This window comes from Mauremys mutica, chromosome 6, assembly GCF_020497125.1.
Source record: "Mauremys mutica isolate MM-2020 ecotype Southern chromosome 6, ASM2049712v1, whole genome shotgun sequence".
Lineage (NCBI taxonomy): Eukaryota > Metazoa > Chordata > Testudines > Geoemydidae > Mauremys > Mauremys mutica.
The window spans coordinates 23,469,482-23,490,714 of NC_059077.1; the positions used below are offsets into that span (position 1 = coordinate 23,469,482).

General features: G+C 43.0%; 1 protein-coding gene across 14 annotated transcripts in view; it reads right to left on the reverse strand.

Annotated features, from left to right (window-relative positions):
• The window catches only part of PRLR (prolactin receptor), a 275,125-nt gene that overhangs the window by 28,739 nt on the left and 225,153 nt on the right, over positions 1-21,233 (reverse strand). For all 14 annotated transcript variants that reach the window (XM_045020949.1, XM_045020951.1, XM_045020955.1 and 11 more), the window contains 2 exons: positions 5,322-5,440; positions 4,431-4,563 (listed from right to left, as the gene is read on the reverse strand). In XM_045020949.1, coding sequence (XP_044876884.1) covers positions 4,431-4,563; positions 5,322-5,391 — 203 coding nt within the window. In that variant the 5' untranslated portion in view covers positions 5,392-5,440. The remainder of the gene's footprint in view (positions 1-4,430; positions 4,564-5,321; positions 5,441-21,233) is intronic.

Sequence of the window (21,233 nt, forward strand, 5' to 3'; positions counted from 1 at the left end):
CGGTACGCCGGGCCAGACAGGACTGGCTTCCCCCGGCTCACAATTTAAAGGGCCCGGGGCTCCCTGAAGCGGCCGAGCCCAGGGCCCTTTAAATTGCCTCCTAAGCCCCGCTGCTGGAGCCCTGGGGTAGCAGCGGCAGGGCTCCGTCGGCAATTTAAAGGGCCCGGAGCTCCGCTGCGGTAGTGGTGGCCAGAGCCCCAGGCCCTTTAAATTGCCCCTGAGCTCCCAGCCGCCTCTGCAGCTAGTAGCTCGGGGATGATTTAAAGGCCCCAGGGCTCCCAGCCGCAGCCAAAGCCCTGGGGCCTTTAAATCTTGATTTAAAAAGTCTCCGCCTCTTCCAGTTGAGGCCACGCCCTTTCCAATCGAGGCCACGCCCTGCTCAGGACTCTGGCATACTGGTAAATCCTTTAACTTACTTTCACCCCTGGTTTGAAGACAGCATGTTGTCAAATATTTTCTTTACATATTTCCACCTGAAAGTCTCATTACTTAGCATTATGATAGAGGAGAAATTTTTATTACTTTATTCAGGTCAGTTCTCCTGCAGACAAGAAGATGCCTTGTCTAATTTTTAATGTTATAATCTCATTAAAATAAAAATGTATCAGTTCATTATACCTAACTCTCCTATTTCTTATAGGTGCTTTTGGTAATAGCATTATTTTGCATTTATTTAGTGTTAGATTGTGTGACTGACATACAGCTTGGTGCAAGAGGCCATAGAAAGCTGCACCAATGCCTGGAGGAACACTAGTTGAGATGATGACCCAGGAGGCAAATCTCTCCCATAGCTGTGCACTCTGCATCATCCTTAGGTATGGGGCATATTGGTTCCCCTAGTGTGCTGCCTTGCTCCATGGACCAATGATGGGAAGGAGCAGGGCTACGGCCCTGTAACCTCCCCATCCCTATCCAGTTGGGAACTAGTTCCTGCTGCTCGCAGGGAAGGACTGAGATCTGCCCTCACGCAGTAGCTGGGGAGGGTTCTTGTGTTCCCCATGGTCTTACATAAGCACAGATCAGTGTTGGGCCCTTCGTCAGTATATAATCAAAAGCATCTTAGAGATGTGTGTACAAGCAAAAAAGAGCACGACCTTCATTCCATACTCTAAGAGTGAATTTTAGTGCTTGTGAAAGTGGTGCAGGATTGAGAGCCCCAGGGAATGAAGCCCACTTTTTATGTACAGATCAGGTACAACATGGGGAATAGCAGTGAAAGCAATTACTCTCACCACTCTGTCAAACTGCCTCCATGGTCTCTGCAAAGACTACCAATATGTCTACCATTCAGTGACAACTGAGATGGTGGTTTCTGTGACACAGTCACTTGCCCATTACTATAATTACTGGTCAATCTCATTCCCCAACCTGTACAAGTAATTTAGGATCTTCACACATGTCCAAAGAAAGAACCCTTAAATGGAGACCTGACAGACAGCATGGATATACTGAACCACTGAAGCGAAATGTAAATGACAGAAATGTGAATTTAGAACAGATTCTCTTTATGTAAACTAAACTCCAGATTCTGTCTTTGTTAATCAGAAAAGATTCTGCTTTCAGTGAAGTTAACAACATCAGTAGTGACTTGGGAGTGACTACAGCTCCTCTTGCACATAGGGAACATACATTTGCACATCTCGTGCTTTTATTTTCACAAGCACAGATGTCTAATTCATGCTTAAAATAAACCTCACTTTTACATAGTGGTGCTAAGTTCTCTGGGTAGTGACTGGACACTGTTCCTAACTTTGGGTCTCAGGTGCATTCCCTGATTCAGACCCCATGTCTGACACCCTTCTTGGACAGTAGGACCCTGCAATCCAGCTGCCTAGAACCTGGAACCAGTGCCTGAGCCCCCCAGTTATTTAGACATGTTCCCCTCAGAGACCACCTGGCTGTGGGAGCTCTGGTTTCAAGGTCACCCTCTCAAGGACAATGTCAGTGCTTAATTTGTGCCAGGGCTTAGCCCCAGCACTTCTAGGTTTGGCAGTTCATAGCCCTGGCAGCTCTGGGCTTGCTGCATCAGTTATGAAAGTAAAAAATTTCCTTGAGCCCTGGCACCTAGTTGCTTGAACCTCAGCAACTCTTCACTGCAAATTAAGCTCTGGACAATGTGGCAGTAAAGCAAAGGAATTCTTACACAGGCACTCACAGATCTATGGAAAACAAACTCCTCATTGCATCCCCTTTTGTGAGTCCCTGGGTTTGGTCCAAGTCCTTTAGAGAAGGCTGTGCCTTCTGATCCTGGAAATGAAATTACTCCCTTTGCTTAGAGCAGGGGTCTCAAAAACATGTGGCCCGCAGGCCGCTCTTGAGTTTGGCCTGCCAAGCTCCCCATGCCCCCACCACCCGCCCCTCTGCCTACCCGAGGGATTGCCCCCTGTGGTGGTGTGAGTCCCGCGCTGCTCTCTGAAGCAGCTGGCAGCACGCCCCTTCAGTCCGAGGGGCAGGGGAAGGAGGCAGAGGGTTCCTGCATTGCCTCCTTCCAGGCAGCGCCCCCCACAACCCCCATTGGCTGGGAATAGGGAACTGCGGCCAATGGGAGCTTTGGGGGAGGGATAGCTCAGTGGTTTAAGCATTGGCCTGCTAAACCCAGGGTTGTGAGTTCAATCCTTGAGGGGGCCATTTAGGGATCTGGGGCAAAAATCTGACTGGAGGATTGGTCCTGCTTTGAGCAGGGGGTTGGACTAGATACCTCTTGAGGCCCCTTCCAATCCTGATAGTCTATGATTGTATGATTCTACCCAGAGGAGCGGCAAGAGTGGCAGATGCATGGAACCCTGAGCCCCTCCCCTTCCCCCAGAGGCTGCAGGGACACGGTTCCAGCTGCTTCCTGGAATGGAGCGGTGCCGGGCCGGGGGCCAGGACAGGCAGGCAGGCAGGGAGCCTGCCCTGGCCACGGTGCGCGCTGTTGCCACCCCGGAGCCTCTCTAGATAAGTGGCGCCAGGCTGGAGCTCGCACCCTGAACCCCTCCTGCACCGCAACTCCCTGCCCTGAGTCCCCTGCTTCACCCTGACCCCGTGCCTCACCCTCTTGCATCCCACACACCAACTCCCTGCCTTAAGCACCCTACACTCCCTGCCCTGAGCCCCCTGCTGCATCCCGCACCCCTCCTGAACTCCCTGCTCTGAGCCCCCTGCCGCACCCTGCACACCTCCTGCACCTCAACTCCCTGCCCTGAGCCCCCGCCGCACCCTGCACCCTTTCTGGATCCCCTGGGGCAGCGTTGGGGTGGGGACTTCGGGGAAGGGGTGGGAAGAGGCGGGGCCTGATGGAAGGAGTGGAGTGGGGGGCGGGGCCAGAGGCAGCGAGGGGTGTGTGTCAGTGATGTGGCCCTCCGGTCAATGCACTAGTCCTCATGTGGCCCTCATGGTCATTTGAGTTTGAGACCCCTGGCTTACAGAAACACTCTTTTAAAAAACAGATTCTGTCTCTCTTTGGTCAGGTGGACTAACTACAGCTCTCCCAGCCATGTGCGTAGATCAGGGGAATGTCAGCCCTCTCCCCACAGACAGATTTCTGTGTAGAGTTCATTCAAAGTCAATGACACAGCTGAAGCAACCTCATTGTTTCTCCAGGGTAGAGCTATTCAATGTTGATGGCCCTTGATGGGTTTGTAACAGCTTTCCAAATACAGGTTCTCCACTAATTGTCAAGTTCCAGCTACCAAAAGGAACACTCAAAGCCATACTAAAGATTACATTCAAAATAGAACAGGAGTACTTGTGGCACCTTAAAGACTAACAAATTTATTATAGCATGAGCTTTCGTGAGCTGCAGCTCACTTCTTCGGATGCATAGAATGGAACACACAGACATCCGAAGAAGTGAGCTGCAGCTCACGAAAGCTCATGCTATAATAAATTTGTTAGTCTTTAAGGTGCCACAAGTACTCCTGTTCTTTTTGCGGATACAGACTAACACGGCTGCTACTCTGAAACCATTCAAAATAGAGTTTGAAATACAAGTATTCATAAAACAAAAACGAAATCCACAAATTAACATGGACATATTTGCAGGTGACTGTTGAGCCTTTGTCCTGGTGCGCCTTGCTTGGGGAGAGCATCCCTTCTGAAAGGGGCATGGCCCTTACCTTTACAAGGGGGTGGGGAGAGAGGGCTAACTCAGTGGTTTGAGCATTGGCCTGCTAAACCCAGGGTTGTGAGTTCAATCCTTGAGGGGGCCATTTAGGGAACTGGGATAAAAATCTTTCTGTGGATTGGTCCTATTTTAAGCAGGGGGTTGGACTAGATGACCTCCTGAGGTCCCTTCCAACCCTGATATTCTATGATATTCCCCTATTCTGTCACAACACCTTCATCATCTGATAATTACCTGCAATTTAAAGACAAGTGAGAGTTTGGGGTCTGTAAATATATATGAAGCAAAGTAATAATCTACAGAATAACTATCCACAGCTTCTCACCCTTCCTTGTTGTAGAGCAGAGTGTAGTTGGTAGGAAGTCCACTATCTGAGCCAGGCTTCCACCAGCAAGTAAAGGTTTCCATTTCTGGAGAACGACACTTCAAAACCTCAGGCTTTCCAGGAGGTGATTGCTCTGGGGAAGTGCATAAATCAACCTAGTTAATAAGCTTTACAAATATCACACATTACACATTTAGGTAGTACTGATGGTGAGGTATAAGGAGATGATAGATTCCATGGATTGGATACAGTACACTGTGTAAAGGCAAACCTGAATGTGTGAATTACTACTACATAGAATCCATAGTATTTAAAAACATGTCTTGTTAAAATGAACACCACATTGGTCAATAATCTCTAAGAAAAAAGTGTATTCAAATTTGCATACACGTGCCTTCACCTTCTAAGCTTATTTATTACTTTAGTGAAGTTCCATGCCACTTTTTCATTAATGTTACTATTCACATTTTCATGGTGACAAGTCCTAAGAAGAATGAAGGGGAAGGGACAGGTGTCTGTCAATACTATCTCTAAGGGTCTGTCTACCCAGCAACTAGACACCCTGGGACTCTGCAAGGTGGGAGGGTCTACACGGCAATGTGAAACGGCCGCACAGCCCGAGCCCCATAAGCCCGAAGCAGCTGGCATGGGCCTACCACAGGTTTTTATTTGCTGTGTAGACATACCCTAAGTTATCACTTACTGACCCTAAAACTTTCACAAGAGTAAATCAAGCCATTTTCAAAATCTTCGTACAGGAGTTCTTAAGCGAATTGGTGATTTGAAGTTGTATAGGTTCCAGTGAGGATCAGGATAGCCAGGATTTATCTTCAGAATTTTCTAAACAAACTGCTTTCAGGAAAATAATGTGCTGTATAGTTTTCTACTTACCATTCAAACACTCTATGTTCAGAAAAAGCAGCAAAATAAATCTAACTGATGACGCCAAGTTTTGCTTCATGTTGTTTACCTACTCCTCCTCCAGCGGGAAAAGTAGGATTAGAGGATAGCTGAAAAATATGACAATGTGCAACAATTAATAATAGTATTTGGCATGTGTGTGTATATCATTATGTGTTCAAAGCACTTTGCAAACTTGAGCTAATTAATCCTCACCACACCTCTGTAATCCAATATGAGTTATAGTCCCTAATTTTCCAGATAGGGAAGATGAATCACAGAAAGGCTAAGTATCCTACTCAAGGTCATTCAGCCAGTCATTAGCAGCACCATAATTAGAATTCACAACATGGCCTATTGTGATTTGCTCATGCGTCTATGATATTTGGTGCCTTTTTAAAGAGCCAGCTCTCAGATTCATGCAATTGCATGTGAATCTCAGCTTTCACTTGAAAAGTAATTAAGTTGTGGTTGCAGAGAACAACTTGAGAACATGACCCAACTGAACCCTAAAGGCTCAAAAACTGGAAGGCAAATAAAAAGAACCCATCATTATTATTTTTTTAAACTCGCATGACTTTTGAGTCAATCTCATGATTCTGAGGGGCCTAACTCATGATTATTGAGCTGTTGGGTTTGGCAATACTAAATTCAGTTGTCCCTCAGTTGCCATCCGCCAAATGTAACTCATTCTTTCTGTTGCATTCAATTTTGCAGTAAAACTAAATGACAAAGCAAGACGTTTCACTCCATATTCTTTATGAAAATATGCTTATGATATGAATGACATAACTGAGATGTACTTTATGCAAGATGGGTCTTGTAAGATATCGTTGGAAAGGTTATAATTTACTGAATGTGATTATCCAATTTGTATGCTTGTATCATTTCTGTATCTGAAGTTAGGAATCTTGACTATGTATCTGTATTTCAGCTATGCTACTTTGCTAACACTGCTAACACTTCAGGTACAACAATGGAAAAGCCAGACAGGGCTGATGACCCATCAGCAAGGACAATGGACTGTGAAAAGGCTTGGCCTTCCTGCGGACCCTCCATACTGCCACTAACTCATTGACACTGTGATACTACAGAGTCAGGTGGTCTTGGCACCTGATACTGAACATTACCTGGGACTTTTTGTAACTTTCCACTGGAACGGAAGTGGGGGGGGTCAAGTTTGGGAAACAAAGGATTCCCACCTTATGTAAATCCTATTTAAGGGTGGGGAGGAAGGCAAACGGGACTCATCTTCTCCATGGCCTGTCTGCCCAAGAAGAAAGACTGCTAAAGCCACCTGAAGGGAAGGCAAGGGGGGAGTCCAGACTGAGACAGGGGTCCAGTCTGAAAAGAAAAATAACTGGAACTCTGAACCACAGAAACTTTGCAACCTGCCTAAAATAGCATTTAGGGTGAGAATTTACATTTTGTAACCTGTTTCTTAAGTATATTGAGCTTAGCTTGTGTATTTTGCTTTATTTGATCAGTAATCTGCTTTGTTCTGTCTGTTATCTCTTATAGTCACTTAAAATTCACCTTTTGTAGTTAATAAACGTATTGCTTGTTTATAATATAACCCAGTTTATGTAATTTCTAACTGGGAACGGGGGGAGGCAAGAAGTGGTGGGGGAGAATTTCATAAAACCTTTGGGTTTGTACCCCTTAAAGGGAGTGGGCACCAGAGTGTTGGGGAGAGCCCCCAAGGCTGAATCTTTCCAGAGCGGATCTGTCTCTCTGGGCAGCTGGCTGTGGCCCTGCCTGTGTGCTTGGCTGGAAGAGGTTTGTGAGCCTACCCCAGCAAGGCCAGGTAAAGGGAACCCAGGCTGGCAGGACAGGCTGATTGAGCAGGGGAGGCTCAGTTAAACCCCAGCATATCAGGTGACACCCCAAAGGGCCCAAACCCCTCACAAAGACAAAAGAAACAATAGAAAACATAATACGGCTTCATGGTTAACTTACCAGCTGGAAATGATAGATGGGGGCTGATTCTCCTCTTGTTTATACCAGCGTATATCAGGAGCAACCTCATTAAAGTCAGCAGAATTACACTGGTGTAAGCAGGAGGACAACCAGCCCCATAGCTCTGAAGGAATAGTTCCTATTTGTGAAGTGCATTCATACCCCTACATATCCTCAGAATGCAGGTTACAGTGCATACAGACTGTGAATCACTGGTACTGTTAAGTCTACTTGCTTAAACTAACTTTCATGAGGAAAAGAGAAAGAGGAACCCCAACTAAACCTCCTGTTCCTCCTGATATAATTGGTTCATAACATGAGATGTTGCCTAGAGTAGGCTTTCCAGGCTTCACCTGCTGGACAACTGCACCCCCAACTATCATCCAAAGGGAGATCTGCAATGTCTCTTCAGCCTCACCTCCCCACTTCTGCTGAGTAGATCTGGCAGGAAATTGGGCTCTCATGACCCCCATCTGTGCCTCACAACAAAGGAGATGATTTGGCTTGTTATTTGCACAGGAAATATACTTGTTGTTTATCAGATTATTCCATTTCTACTATGTAATTACTTTCCATATCAAGAAACACGTTACAAATTACAGATACGTGAATCCTCTTAAATGCATATTTAAATTAAAAATCAGTTATATCCATAATGACTTTAGCATGTGTTTACTAGCAATGCATAATACTATGTACTATCCCAAAGCAAATTGTCGTCTACATTTTCAGAAAATTTTTTAGCTGCCACCTGTGAATTTGCATGCCCAATTTCATGCACACAACCAAATGAGCCTGCAAAATTGGGTGCATGCTGGTTTTAGTCACAAGTTTTTGTGCACAAATACTGTTTATCAGCTGGGCACTAAGTTTACATATAAACACAAGTTTTGTGCATGCAGAATGGATGTATGCCCAATTCTTTGACTACAATCAGTTGCAGGCACATATTTTGGTATACAATTTTGGAATCAGCTGAAAACTTGCTCTAACATAATGCAGAACATCAACTTCCTGGGAAAAGGCAATAGGTTTAGTAAACATGTTAAAAATAACAAACTATAAAAAATAACTATAACATTTATATAATACCCCCAAATATTAACAAGATTCTATGATACCTAAACCTAGTTAGAAGACATCATAATTAATTAAATATAACACTTTCTATCTGAGAATCACACTATGCTAAGAACATAAGAATGGCCATATTGGGTCAGACCAATGGTCCATTTAGCCCAGAATCCTGTCCTCTGACAGTGGCCAATGCAGATGCTTCAGAGGGAATGACCAGAACATGGCAATCATTGAGTGATCCATTCCCTGTCATCCCATCCCAGCATCTGGCAGTCAGAGGCCTAGGAAAACCCAGAGCCTGGGGTTGCATCCCTGACCACATAGGCACCGACTTTTATTTTTCCTCAGGGGTGCCCCACCCTCGCTCGGCCCCGAGGCCCTGCCCCCACTCCACCCCTTCCCCCAAGGCTCCACCTTCGCTCTGCCTCTTCCCACACTTGCTCTGCCCCTCCCCTGAGGCCCCCCTCATTCTGCCCCCCCCCAGGCCCTGACCTCGCTCTGCCTCTTCCTGCCCCCACTCTGCCCCCCGCCCACCTGCCGCTCGCTGGTCTCCACCTTTCCCCAAGCCCCTCTCAAGCTGCCAAACAAACCTTTTCAAATTCAAATATATCTCTTTTGAGATGGTTGACCAAAACTGCACACAGTATTCGAGGTGTGGGTGTATCATGGATTTATATAGTGGCACTGTGATATTTATTTATCCATCCCTTTCCTAATTGTTCCTAACATTCTATTAGCTTGTTTGACTGCTGCTGCACATAGAACAGATGTTTTCAGAAAACTATCCACGTTGATTCCAAAATCTTTTTTTTTGAATGTTAACAGATAATTTAGACCCCATCATTTTGTATGCATAGTTGGGGTTATGTTTTCCAATGTGCATTACTTTGCACTTATCAGCACTGCATTTCATCTGCCATTCAGTTGCCTAGTCACCCAGTTTTGTGGGATCCCCTTGTATCTTTTCATAGTCTACTTTGGATTTTACTATCTTGAGTAAAACAGTCTTCACTTCACTGTTTACCCCTTCTGCCAGATCATTTATGATAAGTTGAACAGCACTGGTCCCAGTACAGATCTTTGGGGGACCCCACTATTTACCTCTCTCCATTCTGAAAACTCACCATTTATTCCTCCCTTTGTTTCCTGTCTTTTAACCAGTTACGGATCCATGAGAGGACCTTCCCTCTTATACCATGACTACCTACTTTGCTTAAGAGCCTTTGGTGATGGCCCTTGTCAAAGGCTTTCTGAAAGTCCAAGTACACTATATCCGCTGGATCACCCTTGTCCGCCTGTTTGTTTACTCTGTCAAAGAATCCTAATAGATTGGTGAGGCATGAGTTCCTTTTACAAGAAGTGTGTTGATTCTTCTCCAACAATCTGTGTTGATTTATATGTCTAATAATTCTGTTCTTTATTATAGTTTCTATGAATTTGCCTCATGCTGAAGTTAGGTTTACCAACCTGTAATTGCCAGGATCGCATCTGGAGCCTTTTTTAGAAAGCAGCATTACATTACCTATCCTGTAGTCATCTGGTGCAGAGGCTGATTTAAGTGATAGGTTACATACCACCATTAATAGCGCTGCAGTTTCATATCTGAGTTCCTTCAGAACACTTAGGTGAATACCATCTGGTCCTGGTGACTTATCACTGTTTAAAATTTCAATTTGTTCCAAAACCTCTTCTATCAACAGCTCAATCTGAGAGAGTTCCTCAGATATAGCACCTAAAAAGAGATTGTCTCAGGTGTGGGAATCTCTCTCTACAGTGAAGACCAATGCAAATAATTCATTTAGTTTCTCTACAATGGCCTCGTCTTCGCTGAGTGTTCCTTTAGCACTTCAATCATCCAGTGGCTCCAATCACTGTTTGGCTGATGTTCTTAAAATTTTTTCTTGCTGTTAGTTTTTGTGTCTTCTGCTAGTTGCTCTTCACATTCTTTTTTGGCCTGCCTAATTATACTTTTACACTTGACTTGCCAGAGTTTATGCTCCTTTTTATTTCCCTCAGTAGATTTGCTTTGCAAACAAGTTAATGTAGTCTCACAGATCTCTTTTGTGTAGGTGGTTCTACCACCATTTTGCTGTTTCTCTCTCCCCTGTTGTGTGAAAAACTGACAAACAGTAGGTGAGGCTGACTATAGTGAAGCAGTGAGACTAGTCAAGGAAGTGCTGTCAAAAACAACAGCTACAAACATAGGTGCTGACTTTTACTTTTGCCAGAGGGTGCCCCATACTGGCCCTGCCCCCACTCTGCCCCATGGGCTCTGCCCCCCCACCTCTTCCTGCCCTTGCTCCGCCCCTTCCCAGAGACCTGCTCCCCTGAGTGCCTCCCACCCGCTGCTCCTTTCTGCCCCCTTCTGCCTGAAGGGCAATGAGCTGGGAGGAGAGGGTAGAGAGGAGTGAATGGCAGGGCAGCCCCGCTCAACAGCTAGCTGGTGGCTGAACAGCTGATAGATGGCCAGCCCCAGGCCTGCCAGAGCAGCAGCCCTGGCCAGCCCTCTGGGTGCTGAGCACCCCCTATTTTTTCTTGGTAGGTGTTTGAGCCCCTGAGCACCCACAGAGTCAGTGTCTATGGCTACAAATCAGAGCTAAAGTTGAAATCCACTTGAAAACACACTTCCATTTGAAATATTTTTACTTACCTTTGTTACAGTAAAACCTAAGGTTGATACGACTAAGAACCTTTTCCCTGATCATACTGAGGAATAGTCTCTCCACAGTTTATGAAGCCAGAACAAGCAATATATATAACTATCCATGATATGCTATAAACCTGGGGTTATCCTGCCTTCACACCCCTGTAACAGGGTTGCCACTCATCACTAGTGCGCCTCCTTGTGTCTAGGTCTGGGAAAGTAGCTCATGCTGCATCTGTGCCCCCTTCTGCTGGACTACATGCTCTGCAATAATTTCTCTTCTGGTAACTTGACCCTCTAACCAGGTCACCATTTAGTCCACCCCAGTACAACAGGACCTCTACCCAAATGCCATCTCAAATGGTGTTCAACTCCAACTCAGGTGTCAATATACTGGTGTCAATATACTAGTGGCTGACAGGGGAACCCGGGCACACCTGCTACACTGGGTTCCAGCCCAAGGACCCTATAACCAGCAATCAAAGTATGCTCAGTCCCTGTCCCTGTATCTGTTTCCCTGGGTTCCTTCCTACCCAACCTCTCCATCTTCTCTTGCCTGCTTCTGGGTTTACCGCTGGAGCTTACTCTACTCCCCATGACTACAGACTCCTTCCTCAGCAACCCCTTTCTTTCTTTTTTCTTTTATGGTGAAGCAGATTTACCTGAATAGTCTATAGCTACCACCAACTATAATTTCTCAATACTTAGCAATTTATATTCTCTTGCTCTGTCCTGTGTCTTTCAGGTAGTGTAACAACACCTTTTTAATAATTCTCCATTTCCCCGATGTCTGTACTAAATAACGATGTAATGTTTGTTACCATAAGATGTTTGAATTCCACAGAAAACTTTTCCCTTTCTTTATCTAAGCCCTTACATGCCCATAAAAGGTTACCAATTGTTTCTTTCACCTTACAGAGTGCACATGGTCTATCTTTGTGTCTATATATTTGAAAAAGATTTTTGTTGAAGCCACAAACATGAGTTAATACTTTAAACAAAATTACTTCATTTTTCCTATCCAAGCCCTTAAGTATGTCATTATCCTCAAATCTAGTGCATAGTTGAAAAAAAAAATCTTCTTCATCTTTTTCATTAATGCAAATTTTTTGCCATTTCTCTTTTAAAATGTTCTGTGCTAGGCTTTTGAATTCCCATTTACTCAAGAGTATTTCTATGTTAATTAGGGTTGCTGACAGTCTCTTATTACAAGAGACGTCCCTTTTTTTTCACCTCTATACAACAAGATCAGAAATTGCTGAGTATTGCAAAAAAGTATCAAGAAATACCCCTGATGAATGTAGGTGAGTACTGCTTATTATTATTCATACTAATGGTGATATCATTATTATTAATAATATCAGGAGGAGGGATGGGATGGAGGTGCTAAGAAAACAGAAATGCGATGTTGGCAACCCTAATGTCAAGCCTTCTATTTCTTACAGCTTTTTTAGGTACTTTGTCTGGCATTTAGTTCCCTGTTATCCCAATATGCTCTGGGATCCAAGCTAATACTACATATATCCCTAGCTGTACTAATACTGTTATTAGAAATATATTGTCATTGATTAAATCACATATCCATATGAAGACACTCCTTTTTAATCATGATAAGGCCTGAGATTGAATTTGAAAAAATGATCGCAGCTGCTGGGCATATATCTCAGATCCAATTTAATACTAGCATTATTGCTACTAGTTTGGCTGACATGACAACTACATAATCAGATATTCTTTTATATGTACTGTTCGCCAATGTTGGTATACAATATACTATCTCCACTCTTCCTGTTTTTAATTTTTTTGGACCTTTCTGTATATATTTGACAAAATCAACACTACTTTTCATCTGTAGGCTGGTACACTTCATTTTTACCTTTAAGTTTATAAAATAAATCTAAACCCACATGTGTAAATTTCCATTTCCATCCATAACTAATTTTCCCATGACTTTAAGTTTTGACTTTGTTAAGCTTTTCCTCGTCTTTCAGCTCCTGCACCCACACTTTAACTTGAATGGCATGTAAAGTTCTAACATTGTGTACATGTAAAGTTCTAACAATCCTCTTATATTTGTTTGGTGCTTTCATCATTGCAGTTCCCATTAACTTTGGACCAGAAAGTTAGGTTCATTCATAGTGTAACTGGCATTTGACCAGAAGCTATCTGTAGCATGCATAGAGGTGTTGTAATAAATGCACCACATGCAATTCATAGTGCCTGGGCTTGTATTAAATTTAATTTTTTAAGTTCTGATTTTGATGCTGGCCAAAGAGCTTGGCAGCCATAACCAATAATTGGTGTGATTAAGGCTCTGTATACCATCAGTAATGTTTTCTTATCCGCACCCCAATTAATCCCAGCAAGACTTTTAAGCAGATTAACCCGTCCTGTACTTTTATCTTTAACAATAGTTTAAATGATCTTTCCAAACTAATTTAGTACCATAAGAATTTGAACCTTTTAATTATATCTGTTTGTTCTCCAGACAGATACAGTTTACATTCCTTTGTAACTTTCCTTTTTGTAAAGATCAATCCTTTGGTTTTAGCAATGGAGAACTTGAAACCCCCTGCATTTCCCTAGTCAGAGGTCTCTCCTAACACTTCGTTGATTCTCTTTTCTACCACCTCAATATTCCTGCTCCTAACCCATAGAGTAAAATCATCTGTGAATAGAGTGACACTTACCCCAGCACTTATTCCTTTTGGGAGATCATTTATCATAATATTTAATAAGGTTGGGCTGATAAACTTCCCTGCTTTGTACCATTTTTAATATTATATATATTTGACATAATTTTCCCAACTCTGACCTGTGTGGCCCCTCTACTCAAAATTTCTCTAATCCACCCCTGTATTTCCCTGCTTATGCCTAATGCAATTACTTTGTACAATAAGCCTCCCACCATAGCATGTCATACTCCTTTTCAATATCTAGAAAAGCATAGCTATTGTGAGACCCTTGTGCCTCATACTTTTTTGTATTTCAGTTTCTAATTTAACAATGTGAGCGATGGTGCATCTTCCTCTCCTAAAACCACTCTGCACCTTATCATTTTCCAAATAGACAACCAGTCCTTCACTTACAATTCTCTCCATAATTTTGCCCAGACAAGACATAAGGGCAACTGGATGTATAGGCATCCACTTCTGTGGATAGTTTGCCTGGCTTTCATATTTGAATTATTGCTGGGTGCTTCTGCCCAACCAGTATCACTCCCTTCCCCCCTATAGTGTTGTTTAATTCCAAGAGAACCCTCAAACTGCTGTCTAAGAGATATTTACACATTATGGGGATGTATTCTCACTGATAGAAATAGCTTTCTCAAAATTGCCGCATACAAAACCATTCACTTAGTATAATATCTTCATGTTTACCCCGACTGCATAATAGATCACAACTCTCTTCAAGGAATTGTCCTTTAATTTGGTGGAAAACTGCACTTTGACTTTCATTACTCACCGCTCAGAAAGTTTCTGCTAAAACTTCTGCTTTCTCATTATCAGAACTTAACTGTCGTCAGTTCCAATAAGACCTGGGAAGTAGCTACTCTTAGTCTGAATTCCATTCATTCTTCTAATTTGCCTGTGTATTTCTGATGTCTTGGTACCTTTATTCATCCAACCGCAGTATTTCCTCCAATGCTCTTTGATTTTTTTTTATAGTTTTTTGTGCTATTGCTTTACTTCTTTTATACTTCATTAGGTCTTCACTATTCATTGTATTTTTTGCTTTTTATAGGCTTTGTTCCTTTCTTTAACTGTCATTTTGCACTCCTCATTCCACCATCGAAGTGAGTTTTTATTTTTGGGGTACTTCAATATCCTAGCTATGGATACAATAGTTGCTGCTATTAATCCCTTTATTACATTATCATTGAAATTCTCTGTCAGCACTCACACAATGATTATTCACAAAGTCAGCACATTTACTTGCAAATAGCTCCCCATTAGCTTTCTTAAAATTTCAGGTGGGTAATTTCCCATGACCTTCAACCTTATCTTGCCCTTGAAAGTAATGAGTATAGGGAAATGATCATTCCCCATTCGCATTTACTTGCAATATCTTACTTGCAGGTCTAACCAGGAAAAACTGCCATCAGCTGCATTAAATCTGGTTGGGGTGCTATCATTTAAAACCACTAGATTGTTTTCATCAACAAACTTTTCTAATCATGCACCATTTTTATCAGTTTTCTTACTTCCCTGCAATTTATGATGACTATTTAAGTCACTGCATATAATACATGTTCTTTTAGCATTCCTCACTTTTTCTTATAGCTCTGAACTTTCTAATTCCCCATGCGGGTTATAGATACTATACATCTTTACAGAAATACTTCTCTTCTTCATTGGGATCTAGGCTTACTTCTTCGTTCTCTACTGCTGTGTAGTTTAATCTTTCCCTAAGGAAAGTACAAACACCTCCTCTTCTTCCTAGTTTTCAGTCTTGCCTAAAGGCAATATCCCTGGAATTTTAAAAGCAAGCTTTTCAACTCACCATGTTTTCTGGATTCCTATCATATTTGATTTAGTTTTCATTTCCAGGATATTTTCTTTCAGTTCTTGAGCACAGGGCCGGCTCTAGGCACCAGCAAACCAAGCACGTGCTTGGGGTGGTACATTTTCAGGGGCGGCATTCCAGCCATCTTTTTTTTTTCCCCGTTTGGGCGGCAAAAGCCTAGAGCCGCCCCTGGCAGCACCAGCATGTCATGGGGTCGCTGCGGTTCATGCCACAGGGGAGCAGCGCCTGCACCTTGTGGCTGGGCTGAGCAGGCTCCAAGTGGGGGACACTTTGGCTGGGGGCCAGCCTCACGGGGCACACGGAGCCGCCTGCAGGTGCCACAAGGTAGCCACCCCGGAGTGCCACAGCCGGGGCTGGGTGAGGTGGCCCGAGCCGCCCAGGGACTGCGGCAGGGTGGCCAGAAGCAGCAGTGGGGCCATAGAGGGCGGGGCACTGCCATGCAGGGCCCGCATCCCACTCTCCAGGGCTCCACTCCCTCTTGCGCTACCTTGCTCCGGTTCCGCCATCCTGGGTCCTGGAGGGTCCTAGAGGTGGGAGCCCTGGCTGGAGGGACCCTGGGCTGAGGCATGGCCCAGGAACCCCGCTGCTTACCCTGACCCTGCCAGCGCTGGACCGGCTGGAGGTGAAGGGGGAGCGGGCAGAGTCACCACTGGTGGGGGGGAGCCCAGGGCTGGAGTGGCAGGGGGTACGGATGGGGGAGAGCAGTGGTGTGGGGGGATGAGAGCCCAGTGCTGGGGCGGGGGCAGCCAAAAATTGTTTTGCTTGGGGTGGCAAAAAACCTAGAGCCGGCCCTGCTTGAGCGTGAGCTATCAGACTGTGTGCAGTCCAACAAAAGATTGAGATCCCCATGCTAGTCATATTTCACCATTAACCTCATTCAAAATTCCATGAATATGGTCCACTGACAGATTGCTAACATACAAGTATTTTTCCACTGCCCTTGCTATAATTCATTGTTTTCTCATTTTTTCAGTTCATGATGTACAATTTATCATTTCTGTCATAAATGTAATATACCTTTATTTTTTCATTATGAGTCAATCATTGCTTATTCCTTCTGCAGTGTTTATCTATTCTTTATAGAATGAGTCTGCGCCTACCGTTCCCCTTTTCCTGTGCTGATTGCCTCTTCCTTCTCCTCTTGATGATTTGAGAGTCTCCTCAAAGCTTTCACATTAGATATGTTATTACCATTTTTGTCTTGTCTCTTTAGCTTTGCTTGCCACAATACACCCTCTCTGTGCTGGACTGTGATTACCATCACAGTTACGACATTTGACCTCTGTCCCTTCTATACAATTTTCAGAAGAATGCTCTCTCCCACATTTACCACATCTCATTTTCCCTTCACAAACAGTTGCTACAGCCCCACACCACTGGCACTTATAACACCTTAGGGCAGGGGTCGGCAACCTTTCAGAAGTGCTGTGCCGAGTCTTCATTTATTCACTCTAATTTAAGGTTTCGTGTGCCAGTTAATACATTTTAACTTTTTTAGAAGGCCTCTTTCTATAAGTCTATAATAAATAACGAAACTATTGTTGTTTGTAAAGTAAATAAAGGTTTTAAAAATGTTTAAGAAGCTTCATTTAAAATTAAATTAAAACGCAGAGCCCCCCGGACCGGTGGCCAGGACCCGGGCAGTGTGAGTGCCACTGAAAATCAGCTCGCATGCCGCCTTTGGCATGTGTGCCATAGGTTGCCTACCCTGCCTTAGGGGAAGGAATATGTGCTAACTACTGATGCTAAACTATCTGTTCCAGTTCATTTAGCTCTGACACTCAAATTGCTTTTTCCAGACCAGAAGAAGAGCTCTGTGTGGCTCAAAAGCTCATTTTTCTTACCAACAGAAGTTGGTCCAATAAAATATATTACCTCGCCCACCTTGTCTCCCTAATATCGGACTGACACGACTATAACTACATTGCATACATTTGACTATCAGCTTGCTCTTTGTTTTTACAGTCAACTGAAAGATCACTAACTCACAGCCTCCTGGCTCTTACAATCTCCCCATGTTGTTTTTTTAAAAAATCCAGTCAGCTACTTTCACAGAGTTAATATCACATAGTCTTATTTCTTTGGCTAGGGATCTTACAATTATACATTTTGGTTTATTTCCTTCCTCAGCTTTACTTTTTTGCTGACATCATCATAATCTACTCTTTTTCTCTCTCTCTCTCTCTCTCTCTCCTCCTCCCCTCCCCTCCCCTCCCCCCCATTTGGTATCCATTCTCCCTCACTAATAGGCTCTTCTTCAGCTTTCAGAGTGAATTCATTTGGGGTCAGAAAATCCTCCATCTACCTCCAGCCCGATCATACACCCCATTGTACATATGCTCCTGGACTGGTGGAAACCTCTTCCTAATAGACATCTATACAGCTGATTCTCTTGTGTTATTTAAATGTACAGTTAACAGGCCACATTTTAAAAAAAAGATGGAAATCCAGGTGCACTCACATTTGCGGGGTCAGTTACCACTGCAAGGACACCAGGAAATTACACGTACAAGTTGGCAGTTAGGTATCTAACTAACAATTTGCACATGGAATTACTATACTGATTTAAATGATAGGTTACAGACTACAGTTAATAGTTCTGCAATTTCACATTTAAGTTCCTTCAGAACTTTTGAGTGAATACCATCTGGTCCTGGTGACTTCTTATTGTTAAATTTATCAATTTGTTCCAAAATCTCCTCTAATGACACCTCAATCTGGGACAGTCCCTCACATATGTCACCTACAAAGAATGGCTCAGGTTTGGGAATCTCCCTCACATCCTCCGCCATGAAGACCAATGCAAAGAATTCTCAATGGCTTTAGCATCTCAATCGTGCAGTGTAAACAGGTTGTTTAGCAGACTTCTGATGTACTTAAAAAAATGGCTATTACTTTCTGAGTCTTTGGCTAGCTGTTCTTCAAATTCTTTTTTGGCCTTCCTAATTATATTTTTACACTTCATTTGTCAGAGTTCTTGTTCCTTTCTATTTTCTTAGGATTTAACTTCCACTTTTTAAAGGATGCCATTTTGCCTCTCACTCCTTCTTTTACTTTGTTTAGCCACGGTGGCACTTTTTTTGGTTCTCTTATTATGTTTTTTAATTTGGTGTATACGTTTAAGTTGAGCCTCTATTATGGTGTCTTTAAAAAGTTTCCATGCAGCTTGCAGAGATTTCACTTTTGGCATTGTACCTTTTAATTTCTGTTTAACTAACCTCCTCATTTTTGTGTAGTTCCCCTTTCTGAAATTAAATACTATGGTGCTGGGCTGTTTTTCCCACCACAGGAATGTTAAATTTAATTATATTATTGTCACTATTACCAAGCAGTCCAGCTATATTCACCTCGTGGACCAGATCCTGTGCTCTGCTTAGGACTAAATCAAGAATTGCCTCTCCTCTTGTGGATTCCAGGAACAGCTGCTCCAAGAAGCAGCCATTTAAGGTGTCAAGAAACTTTATCTCTGCATCCATCCTGAGGTGACATGTACGCAGTCAATATGGGGATACTTGAAATCCCCCATTATTATTGAGTTTTTTATTTTAATAGCCTCTCTAATCTCCCTGAGCATTTTACAGTCACTATCACCATCCTAGTCAGGTGATCAGTAATACATCCCTACTGCTATATTCTTATTAGAGCATGGTATTACTATCCATAGAGATTCTACGGGACAGTTTGATTCATTTAAGATTTTTACTTCATTTGATTCTACACTTTCTTTCACATATAGTGCCACGCCCCCAGCATCACAACCTGTTCTCTCCTTCCAATATATTTTGTATCCTGGTATTACTGTGCCCCATTGATTATCCTCAATCTACCAAGTTTCTGTGATGCCTATTATAGCAATATGCCCATTTAGTATGAGACACTCTAGTTCACCAATCTTATTATTCAGACTTCTAGCATTGGTATATAAGCACTTTAAAAACTTGTCACTTTTTAGCTGTCTGCCATTACATGATGTAATTGAATAGGACTCTTTCATTTGACTGTTTCTGATCAGATCCTACCTGTATTTTATCATTTTCCATCCTCCCCTCCTTATTAGGACATAACGAATCTCCATTAATAGATCCTCCCCTTAGGGATGTCTCTATCCGAACAGACAGACATCTTGTTTTAGTTACATAGCTACAAACACCACAATGTACTCTTTTTATAGGGTAGGTTTCTGCGGGAAATAATCAAGGGAGAAGTTAAGAGCTTTTACATCATTACTACATTTGACAATTTGTCCCAAACTTTTCCTGTTGCAGATAATGGAATCTGTCCACATCACCCCCCCTATCCATCACCCCCCTATGGATGCAGCACCCCCTGACTTGAAGTGGTTCCCATCACATACAGGGTTTACAGTTTGGTTCAATGGCACTCAGCACCCCCACTATAAAAAAAACTATTCCAGCACCCCTGAGAGTGGGGCAAGGGTGACACTCCTTCCCTGGCCCCTGTGGGTACTGGCCCAGGCCCCCTCTGCACCCCCTGAATGTTCCTCTGCACCCCCATAGGGGTGTGCACACCACAGTTTGGGGACCACTGACATATGAGGTCAAATTTCAGTATTGGGCATCTAAGTTGTGCCTGCAAAATGTGTACAAGTAAACATAAACAGGTATGTGTATATTCAAAATACACATTTGCATGTGCAAAAAGGTACGCCATGCAAAAATACTCATCTGGCATGCAATTACTTCATTTGCATGTCAACATATATATCTTGTGAGCACATATATTTTGCAGTTACAGTTTACCATAGAGACTGTATTTCTGAAATGTTTGCCCTTTCCGGCTTGCAAAAGACAATTGCTTTATCTGTGACGAAGTTTTTTGTGTCTGATGAATCACAGGAATAGATTTTAGAGTCTGAAAAATGTTTACTGTACCTAAATTTAAGTCTTTTTAATTAGTAATGGTGCCAGCCTCAGAATTTCACATTGCACAATTTTCATGAGAATAGACAGGGTAAAACTGGGAAATAAGGAGTTGTGGAAGGTTGTTTTAGCCACTGGTGTTGCATTAGCTTTCCGCTATGTTAATCTGACTTTTCAATTCCTTTTCTCCTGGGCTGCACTTACATATTATCTCCTTTTTATTTCAGTACTTTGTATGTTATTCTTTCATCTACTAATTGTTTCTTTATTTTTGCGATCCCTTTATGATGTACCTGCCTTGCCTCTGCGCTAACATTTTAATTTCCTAGCCACCTAATGAATGCCTTCTACTTCCTCTATTTGCGGTCTCATCAATCTCTCTTTATTTTGACTATTTTATTGCATTCCTTGATTAAATAAGACCTTATGGCCAAAGCATTTGGCCCAATACATTCTGTTTGCAAAATATTTGTTCTTTAAAATAACATGTCTATATAAATGAGGCAGAGGAAGGATGTATTAATGCACAGAGGGAATAATGCAACTTAGAATCTGAGGAAGCTTTCCGCCCACTGATGGTAGGCAGACCCAGTGTATTCTACCTTTCCCTAACAAATTTCCATTACTATGGACATTGTTAGTTCACTTGCACAACCCAGGATATTATTTCCCAGTATTTGCAATGTCGCTTGCTTCATTTCTCAGGCAGGTTACTGTGCAGAGACAGAATTTCTTGGGTGCCACCCACCTGCCTCAACTGGTGGGGGAAGTTGTTAGGGTCAGTGGTGAAAGGGGACAATCCCAGCAGGGAAGGAT